The following is a 10,519-nucleotide window of genomic DNA, read 5'->3' as shown; positions in this document are numbered from 1 at the left end:
GGATTGCAACATGGCACCTCATCTCCACCTCTGCTCTTGCCTGGTACCCCCGAATCTGGAGGCTTTCTTGTTCTACCCTTCCACAGAGTAAACCTGCTATCTACTGCCATAGCAGAAATGGCTGTCTCTCAACAGTTCTGTGGGGGAAGAAAGGGAGAAGAGACTCTAGGTAGATATGGAAGACATTCTTGGCTGTTTTTTCTGAATGGCCTTGGCGAAGGATTGGCTTAGGCATGAGCATATGACACAATTCTAGCCAATGAGGAATGATGGAAAGTCAGCTGAGAGCTTCTGGAAGAATTTATCTCACTCTTTAAAAGGGTTATAAGAGAGCCATTTCCTCTCTTGCATCTGGACATTGGCAAGTGGGAAAGTGATGCTTGAAATTGCTTCCATTCTTTTTCAACCATGAGGAGAGGGCCAAAGAAACCACAGACAAGATGATATGATGCCCAGGGCGCCTGGATGGCTCAGTTGGTTAAGCATCCGACTTCAGCGCGGGTCATGATCTCGCGGTTCGTGAGTCCGAGCCCCGCGTCAGGCTCTGTGCTAACATTTCGGAGCCTGGAGCCTGCTTTGGATTCTGTCTCCTCCCTCTCTTTCTCTCTCTGCCCCTGCCTCACTCATGCTCTGTCTCTTTCTGTCTCTCAAAAATGGATAAATGTTAAAAAAAAATTAAAGATGATATGATGCCTCCATGTCTTTGAAGCACTGGATTAACCATCTCTAAAACCAGCCTATCTAAATAAAGACTCCTCAAAACCTGGGGTAATAATCTCACTATACTTTAAGTGCTAAAATGTGGTCTGAAATCACCAGATTCAGCACCACCTGAGATCTTACTAGAAACGCAGAACCTCAGGCCTCACTCCTACCCACTGAATCAGGATCTGCATTTTAACAAAATCCCCCAAAGTTAGATATGACGCTAAAGTTTGAGAACTTTAGTTAGCTATCCTCCTTCTTATTTACAAACACATTCTAACTGATAGAGTGGGTGTAGCAGACAACTTTGCCTTTTTTTTTTAAAAAAGTCTACTTATTTATTTTGAGAGAGAGCACAAGAGGGGCAGAGAGAGAGAGAGAGGGAGAGAATCACAGGCTCTGTGCTGAGAGTGGGACTCCTTCCCACAACTCTGGAATCATGACCTGAGCCAAAATCAATGAAGCCACCCAGGCACCCCTAGCAGACAACTTTGAAGCCACACGTCACACCCCCTTGGCTCACTTTGATTCCAGCAACAGTTTCCGAGGGAGGAAGAATTCTGAAGCTGTCCCTGCCCCTGAGTTTCATGACCTTGGACTATTCCTTCAAATACTAATGCAGTTACTGCTGTGAAGGAACTTTGCAGCTGGGATTAAGGTTATTAATTAGTTGGCCTTAAAACAGGGAAATTATCCCCAACTGGGCCTAATGTATCACTTGAGCTCTTAAGAGTAGAAAAGAAGTCAGAGAGACTCAGTGTGTGAGGGCTGGGCCTCATGTTGCCGGCTTTGAAAACGGAGGAAGAAAGTCACAAACGAAGAAATGCAGGCAGCCTCTTGAAGGTGAGAAGGACCCCCACCTGACAGCCAGTGAGGAGGTGGGAACCTCGGTTCTACAATTACATAGAACTGAATTCTGTCAATGATCTGGGAGGTGGATCCATTCCTAAAGCCTCCACAAAGGAACAGAGTCCTGCCAACACTTGATTTTGGTCTTGTGAGACAAGCAGAAAAACAGCTGAGCCCCATTGTGCCTGGACTTTTGAGTTACAGAAACTGCGAGATAATACTGTGAGATCATGCGCTTTTGCGCTGTTTTAAGCTGCTAAGTCTGTAGTAATTTTTTATGGACAGTACAGTTAGGGTGGACAGCTCTGGGTAAGCCTCTAACTGGCAGCATCCCACTTCAAACATATGACGTGTCTCTCTGTCCTGCCTCAGGACCTTCTCCAATATCATGGGAGCCTACCTGGCACAAAGGAGGCCAGAAGGGTAAGGAAGTTAACAGCCCTAAGGAAAACACTCAACCAGGGGATGATGGGGGCCAGTAGATAATTGCTTTAGCTTTAACCTTTTAATTCTGGGAGGCATTTGTACACTTCTTAGAAGGCAGAATCAAAGCCCCATTATCAATGGCAGCAATCTCCATAATGTACCATTAGTTTGGCTTTTCTTTTTTGTCTCATTCTCCTTCCCCACTCTCACTTCCTAGGATTCCCTCCCCAATGCCCTCCTTGCTCCCGAGTCCCTTGGTCAATCTCTGCTTGAGATTGATAGGCAACCAATAAAGTGCTCCGTGAACTCATCATCTTGCTTAGAATTAAAAGGTAATTTATTAAAAGATTATTCCAGTGTTTCTCACTGAAACCAGGCCTCAAGGAAAACTGAAGCTAGAGATTCAATACCACTAAGTTCCTCGCTGTCCCTGTTCCTTCCCCAATGGTACTATATATATATATATATATATATTTTTTTTTTTTTTTTTTTGAGAGAGAGAGAGACAGAGGATCCGAAGCAGACTCCATGCTGTCAGTGTAGGGCCTGATGCAGGCTCGCTCCCACAAATGTTTCCACCAACCACGAGATCATGACCTGAACCAAAGCCTCTTGCTCAACTGACTGAGCCACCCGGGCACCCCAATTAACGGTACTACTTTTAGAGAGAAAGATTGAATCTACCCTCAGTACTAGCGAGAAAAAAATCCCAGAGAAGGGTTATAATTGATGACCCTTGGGTGGGTGTCCATGATCAGTACAGTGGGGAATGGGCACTATCATTGGTTCCTTGTGGGTCAGGCTCCTAGCCCCAGATCAAACCATTATGGTTGGGTGGTAGTGTCTGGGATTCCAGACATGGCCAGTGGAGGCCACCATTACATTGCAGGGCATTTCTGGAAATAGTGGAGGGATGGAGAGCTGGGGAAAACACCTGCCAGTTTTCTAAAACCGTCGCCAGTCACTCCCACTTCTTGCTTCCTCTTTCATGAAGCTTTCCCGGCTTCCCATTCCTCCGCCCAACCCCAAAATGCTGGTGTTCCTGAAAGTTCCATCCTTATTCTTTTTCTCTTCCCATTCTTACTCATTTCCAGAACCATTTAATACCATGGTAGAGCAAGGTCTTCTCCCCAAGTTTCAATCCACTGCAAACATTTAATCTAATCTAGTCATGGTAATTCCATCCCCTTTGGCAACAATTTGTTTGGGATGAACGGGCAGGCCTATACCAGATTAGACTGATGAGCTTTAAGGAGAAGCTTGCTTAGCCCTTCTAGGAAAGAGAAATGGGTCTTACTGTTGCCTGTTGGTTGGGGAAAGGGAGCATGCTGCCTCAGCTGCCCCCAAGCAGTCATTTTGTGATACAAGGGGAGCCAGTTTGGGTAGGTTTTGGTATGAAGTCAATGGCGAGCACAGCAGAGCAGTGAGACGGAAATATTTCAGGTTCCTAATGATGTTGTTTGAACCAGGGAATCTACTCACTCTGCCCTACCATTGGATGTCCTGCATTATGAGATGATACATTTCCATATTGCATAAGCCAGTGTGAATCAGGTGTCTGCTGCTTGGAGCTGAAGGCTTCCTACTTACTTCACACTTACTACTATGAATTCTCTCAAACTCGCTTTCCTGGGCTCCAGACCTACCCACATTCCCCAACTTTTCTCCTCCTCTTCCTGGGTTTCCTACAATTTTTTTTTTTTTTTTTTTTTTTTTTTTTTACTTAAATAAGAATCAGGTGCCTGCTCTTATGCCAAACCTTATTTCAGACACAGCAGCTAGAGCAAGGTTGCTGTCATCATGGACCAGTGAAGGAGGCAGACAATAAACAAAACTATTTTCTGAATAAGTAAACTCATGAATAATGCAGAGTAAGAACTCAGTGTTGAGTGAGGAAGGTGTCATTGCCTATAGAATATCACACCAGAGACTGGTTGGTATTCACTCAGCAAACAGCCCTGGGAACTGAGTGTCAGACCCTGTTCTTGCAGCCCCCCTTTGGAGTCTAGAAGGGTATTAAGACCCAGGGTCTGCCCTCTGGCGCCCAGAGTCCGGAAAGAATGGCCAACATGTACCGAGTGCTAATTTTGCCAGGCCCTGTTTAAAGTGCCTTTCGGTAACTATCTCATTTAGTTCTCACCGATCCTAGGAGTTTGTCCAAAGACAAACAGCCCTGTACAACAGGCCTGGCACCAGCAGTCTGGCCAGTGACAAGAGCCACTTGGGTTTAGGCCCGGTCCGTGTGACTTTGTGCAAGTCACGGTCTCCCTTGTCCTCCCACGCTCTAGCCAGTGCCTGTAGCATCTGACTCCTGGGGTTTTCCCTCCCCAAGTTTCGGAGGCTCCCCGGGGTGCGAAAGGGGGTCTGAGTGCAAAGAAGGGAGGTCACTGAGAACAGCAGGAAGAGGGTCGGTGAAGTCAGTAAAGAGGGACCAGTAGGGAAGGAGATCCACGGCAAGAGGGTCAGACTCCGACATTCGCATTCTTCCCTACCCTGCCCTCTGTTCCCACGCCCTCGGGCGCCGCCGCCCGGACCTTCTCCTGGGCTCCGAAAGGAGGGCATTCCCTTTCCTCCGCCAGGTGCCTCTACGCTGCTGGCCCGGGCCGAAGGGAGACGAGTGCTTCGTGAGCCACGCCACCCGATTAGGCCCCTGCTCCTTTGGCCCAGGGCACTCGCAGTTCTGCCACTCTTCGCGTCCAGTTCCCCCTCGACTCCTGACCACTTGGTCTGCGCCGCCTGCATTCTCAGTGTGCCGGGCCCGCCCGCACTGCGGGGGAGAGGCCGGGAGCCGCCCACGCCGCGCTCGGTGCTCGGCGTCGCCGTCTCCCTGGGACGCGCGCGGGCTGCACGACGCGCGGGAGCCGGGCGGGCAGCCATGGCGCGGCGCGCGGGGAGGTAGCCGGGCGGGCCACGGGGAGCGCAGGGGCCGCCATGGCCCGGCGGCGGCGCCGCGCCTGCATCGCGCTGTTCCTGGTGCTGCTTTTCGCCTTCGGCACGCTCATGGGTCTGCGCACGCTCAAGGCTCCGGACGGACTGCCGGCGCTGGGCCCGGGCCTGGAGCTGGCGCCCTTTGAGCGACGCCCGGAGGGAGTCCCCGCGCCCGCCGCCCGGGCCCCGGCCGCCCCCGCCGCGCCGCCGCCTCCGCCTCCACCGCCCCGCACTGCCGGCCCGGGCAGCCCCCCGGGCCCGGCCCCCGCGGAGGCCGAGCCCGCCCCTGGGCAGAGTCTGCGCGTCTACTCGGACCTGCACGCCTTCTACTACTCCTGGTACGGGAGTCCGCGGCGCGAAGGCCACTACATTCACTGGGACCACGTCATGGTGCCGCACTGGGACCCCAAGATCTCGGCCAGCTACCCCCGCGGCCGCCATAGTCCTCCCGACGACTTGGGCTCCAGTTTCTACCCGGAGCTGGGGCCCTACAGTTCTCGGGACCCCGACGTGCTGCGGGAGCACATGACCCAGCTTAAGGAAGCCGCTATCGGTGAGTTCCCCCCACCCCCGGGCGGCCCTGTCCCCCAGCCTCGCCCTTCCTCGTTTCCACGCCACAACTCCCACTGGTCCTGTCACCGAGCCTCTGGTCCCACTCACTCTTCTGTCTGGCTTCTTACTCCCTCCCTTCTACTTTCATTCAGCGCTTACCACGCGGCGCCGCCCCCACCTTCTAGTATTAGGTCTCCCCCTACTCTGCCTTCTGACCCCTTACAACAGGGCCCTTTCGTAGGGCAGAGCTGCTGGGAGGGCCAGTGGAAGAAGGCATTTGCTCCGAGCTGTCCCAAGAAGGGACAGCAAAGAGAGGGAGCAAGAGTCTTCCTGTCTCTTGGGCTTCTAGTCTTGGGTAAGTGAGGCCTGGGTATCCTGGCCCTGCAGGAGTGAGGTTCAGCGGAGTCACGCCTGGGATGGCTTCAGCTTTCACACAAGATACAGGGGTAGGGCAGCAGCCCTTCCTGTTTTTGCTGGCTGCAGAAAGTTTGCCCATGTTGTATGATGGACCCTGCTCTGTTTGCAGTGGGGCGGGGGGGGGGGGGGGGTCGGGCAGCAGCTTTTCATCAAGTACTCTGCTTGAAAAGAGGTTCCTGGGAGCCTCTTTTGTAGGCAGGTTCTAGTGGGGAGGCTCATTTCTTTCAGATTTTGTCACTGAATTCTGCTGGATTTTACAACACATTTCAATTTATCTAGAGATGGCTAATGAATGGGGAGAAATTGAATGCCAGAGACAATGATGGGAGGCATTCACAGATAAATAACACAGAGGCCATCCCTCAGGATCTTACAGTCTAGAGAGGCCGATGGTCGAGACAAACGTTATTTCCTGTGGGAAGGATAAGATGACCTCGGCTTGGGACTCTTCTCCCCGCGGGACCTTAGATGTGCCCCTTTCCTCCAGAGACAGGACTGTGGCCTCCAGATGGGTGTGGTGTTATGCACCCATTTCCCTTTGTTCTACTCCTTGGGAATGCAAGAGAAAGCCGAGTCCTACTCAGGCTTTTGTCAGGCTCCTTCTCGGCCTGGTGCGCAAAGGTTCCCGCTGCCGCCTCGCTTCAGCACCGCGGGCGTGGACAGCTCCAGGACGCTAGGCTCTGGGATCTGATCTGCAGGAAGTAAACCTGGCCTGCCAGAGCCCCGCTCAAGGTTTCAGGCAGAAACCATTTTGCAGTTGGAGATGGCTTGTGAGGAAACACATCTGCGTCGCATGGGTACTCTGTGTCTCTGAAGTAGCTTCTGTGTTGTGTCTCAGGCGTCCTGGTCCTGTCCTGGTACCCACCTGGCATGGCTGATGATAACGGGGAACCCTCAGATGACCTGGTGCCCGCCATTCTCGACACCGCCCATCAGCACAACATCCAGGTGAGTCTCCAAGAAGAGGTCAGGTGCTCTTTGGCCCATTCAGATTTCCCCCTCTCTGCCCGCAGGGTTAGTTCTTGGCATTAGCCTAAGTATGGCAAATACACAGCAAGTGTGGTGTTGGGGGTGGGGCTCTACGAAATAGCCCGTGTCACTCTTATTTTCTTGAATTATGGGGAAAAATGGGGAAAACTAAATATAGGAGAAATGGGGGACTCAATAAATATCAGATAGAAGTTAGGTTGGAGAGCCTGACTCTGGATAGAGGGCAGGCAAGGACCCAAATGCGCCCAGAAACTCAACTCCAGCCTCAGACCCCTAGTGGGAGGCAATGCTGGGCCTCAAGGCGTAGAGTACAACCCATGTTCTTGGCAGGCAGGCGCGCTTTCAAGAGGAATGAATGAGCTGAGTGAAGCATGTCCAGTTAATTTCTTCAAATGAACCAAATAAGTCATTCCCCTCTTCGGTGGCGAAGGAAGATAAACGGCAGAGAGGAGCCCCACTCCTGAGCCCATCACTGACATGTTTAACAGATCATAGCATCTCTGTCCATCAATGCAGCTTCATTCAGCATCCTTCTTCCCAGGGTTTCAAGCAGCTAATGCCAATCATGTGGAACTGGCATGTGAGCTTTAAACCTATTAGCCATTCAGTCACAGCCCATCCAAATGGTTCCCAGATGTCCTGCTGTGGGAGGTGGGCAAGCTTCTTGCCCGTTTTCTTGGCCCTGAGGGCAGTGGCTGCTTTTATCTCTATTATGCCTACAGTTGTTGGGCCCTCTCCTCCAAGCCTTAGGGGAGCATGAGCCTTATAGATTATGGCCCCTGGGCAGATACTCACCTGACCGGTATCTCCTCTGTCTGTGGCAGGTGGCCTTCCACATCCAACCCTATAAGGGCCGGGATGACGTCACTCTGCATGACAACATCAAGTACATCATTGACACGTAAGGCTGCTATGGGGCCTGGATTCTGGTGGGGATCAAAACGGGGGTGGGACTGAAGGTTTAGAAAGGTAGGTCAAGGCACACAAGGGCAGAATGCTTGTGTCCTCAGCAGCTACTTCACAGTAGACAGTACCGGGCCTTGGAGTCAGCAACTTGGGTTTGAGTTTTGATGCAGCAGCCTCTAATCTGTGATCTGATGCAAGCCTCTGAACCTTTGAGTCTTGTGAGAGTTATGTGAGTTAATATATGTGAAAGTAGCTTGTACAGCGTTTGCATGTATCATCCCCTTATTCAGAAAACAGTTGAGTGCCTTCAGGTGTCCAGGCACTGTCCTAAGCCCCGGTTGTATGGTAATGGGCAGGAACTAGCAAAATTTACATTCCAGTGTGTTGAGGCAGTGAAGCGCACAGCGGTTACACATGAAAGATCAAATTGTGACCCATACTCTGAAAAAGCAATTAAGAAAGAATAAAGCAGCATATTGTGTTAGAGAGCATGCCTGAGGATGGGTGCTATACTTTAGAAAGAGTGGTCAAGGGAACCTCTCTGAGGAAATGACATGTGAGCTAACACCTGAAGGAAGAGTCAGCTCTTCAGAGATCTGGAGCAGGCAGAAGATTCCAGGCAGAGGGCTCTCAGATCCAAAGGCCCATGATGGGACAAGCCTGATGGCAGAATAAAAGGCCAGTGTAGCTGGTGTGTAGAGATGGGGTTACAGCAGGGACGGAGGTGGGCAGGGCCAGATCAAGTAGGAGGGGGCCTTACAGGTCTCAGTACTAAGAGCAATCAAATGTGATTAAAGAGAGTGGATTGTAGGGAGCCAGCAGTGGGAGACTGGAGACCGGTTAGGGGGCTGTTGCTGCAGTATAGATGAAAGACGGGGGGTGGCATGGTGGAGGGCAAGGCAGTGAGGCCTGAATACAGGATCTCTGAGGCTGGGGACGGGTGGGGGGTGGAAGACTGGGTTCTTGCTTAGAGGCATGATGACGCCAACTGTGGGGCCTGGCTGGATCCAAAATTGCACTTGGGCATCAGGAAAGATCTAACCCATGGCTTGTCCTACAACTGTACTAGCTGCCCCTCTTAGGCGGCCAAGTCAAGTTCTTCTCCCTCTTGCTCCTCAGGTATGGCTCCCATGGTGCATTTTACCGCTATAAGAACAGCATGGGCAAGAGCCTCCCACTCTTTTATATCTACGACTCATACCTGACGTCCCCTGAGGCCTGGGCTCACCTCCTGACACCCAATGGGCCCCACTCCATCCGCAACACCCCCTATGATGGGGTCTTCATAGCCCTGCTGGTGGAGGAGGGCCACACCCACGACATCCTGGCTGCCGGATTTGATGGCATGTATACCTACTTTGCCTCCAATGGTTTCTCCTTCGGCTCCTCCCATCAGAACTGGAAAGCTGTGAAGAACTTTTGTGATGCCAACAACCTCATGTTCATCCCCAGCGTGGGGCCTGGCTACATTGACACCAGCATCCGGCCCTGGAATAACCACAATACTCGGAACAGGGTCAATGGCAAGTACTATGAGACAGCCCTGCAGGCAGCCCTGACGGTGAGGCCCGAGATTGTCTCCATCACCTCCTTCAATGAGTGGCATGAGGGCACCCAGATCGAGAAGGCCATTCCCAAGAAGACGCCAACACGTCTGTATTTGGACTACCTGCCTCACCAGCCCAACCTGTACCTGGAGCTGACTCGCCGCTGGGCAGAGCACTTCATCAAAGAGAAGGAGCAGTGGCTGATGTGAGGAGCCTGCCGACGGCCACGAGGTGCCAACGTCCTGGCCTCACCAGAAGGTGTCCCTGCGTGGGGCTCAGCTGAGGTCATGGGCACTCGCCGGTCTCCAAGTCAATGGCGGGCCGCCTCTGGGTGGGCCGTCAAGCCTGGCCCCACGTGGAACAGAGCTTGTTCCTTGGGCAGGTGGTGCCGGGTGCTCTGCGGTGACAGGAAACAAGGCAGGGTTCCAGAGGGAACCACAGAGGCTGGCGGGTGACTGGATTTAGCCCAGGGCAGCTCCATATCCTGTCCCGACACTTTAAAATAGTCCCTCCTCGCTTGGAACTCAGCAGGTTGGTGTGCAGCGGAGCCACCAGGTGACTGCTCTTCGGAGGGACCAGGGCTCGGGGCTAGCACATGCCCTGCTTCCTCTTCAGCCTTCCTCCCACAGCACCTGTCTTCTCTAAGTTAGGGAACCGGATTTGAAGCTTCCCAAAAGGGAAATTCTAGATTGACGCTCTTCCCGGTAGACTCCTGAACCCAATGATCAGGAAATACCCCTGAGCACTCATTCATTCATTCAACACACACTACTTGAGCACCTTACTATGTGCTAGGCGCTAGGGAGGAACTTGACCTGAAAAGGTCCTTTTTCTTCCAGAAGCTTACAGGATCCAGCTTTCCTTCTTTGGTGTGGCCTTGTAGCTAGTGCCTGAGCACAGTTTCTTTCTGCAGTTTTACCCAGCGCTGGGAGTTGTTCTTTTTCCTCTAAGAAAATACCTCTGTGCTCCAGAGCCTCCATTTCCCCAGATGACCATTTAGCTCCAGGGAGAGGACTAGGACCCCCCACCCCCCGCCTCCCTTTAGCTGCCTAAACTGAATGAGGCCCACTCAGCCGAGCCATTTTCAGTGCTACTGTGATTTGTATCAATTAAATACGACGTGGTATTCTCAAGTAAGCATTCTTTTTGCTCTCTTCAAGACTTCCTGAATTCTGAGCCCGCCCTCAAATTCCGTGACA

The 10,519-nt window shown here is 52.2% G+C and overlaps 1 protein-coding gene across 1 annotated transcript; it reads left to right on the top strand.

Annotated features, from left to right (window-relative positions):
* The first annotated feature begins 4,749 nt into the window (after positions 1–4,749).
* MANEAL (mannosidase endo-alpha like) lies at positions 4,750–10,453 on the top strand. The gene is made up of 4 exons (XM_078452066.2): positions 4,750–5,461; positions 6,716–6,825; positions 7,692–7,768; positions 8,893–10,453. Exons 1-4 carry the CDS (start codon positions 4,912–4,914, stop codon positions 9,527–9,529), a joined length of 1,374 nt encoding a protein of 457 aa, XP_078308192.1. The 5' UTR covers positions 4,750–4,911; the 3' UTR covers positions 9,530–10,453.
* The last annotated feature ends 66 nt before the right edge of the window (positions 10,454–10,519 follow it).

This window comes from Panthera onca, chromosome C1 (genome assembly GCF_046562875.1).
Source record: "Panthera onca isolate mPanOnc1 chromosome C1, mPanOnc1 haplotype 2, whole genome shotgun sequence".
NCBI classification, from domain to species: Eukaryota; Metazoa; Chordata; class Mammalia; order Carnivora; family Felidae; genus Panthera; species Panthera onca.
This window is presented reverse-complemented; position numbering and strand designations above follow the sequence as displayed.

Excerpts from the sequence above, each read along its gene's own strand:
- MANEAL (XM_078452066.2), top strand. The coding sequence starts at position 4,912 with ATGGCCCGGCGGCGGCGCCGCGCCTGCATCGCGCTGTTCCTGGTGCTG. Across the intron at positions 5,462-6,715 it reads GCTTAAGGAAGCCGCTATCG|GCGTCCTGGTCCTGTCCTGG; the intron begins GTGAGTTCCCCC and ends GTTGTGTCTCAG. Across the intron at positions 6,826-7,691 it reads CCCATCAGCACAACATCCAG|GTGGCCTTCCACATCCAACC; the intron begins GTGAGTCTCCAA and ends TGTCTGTGGCAG.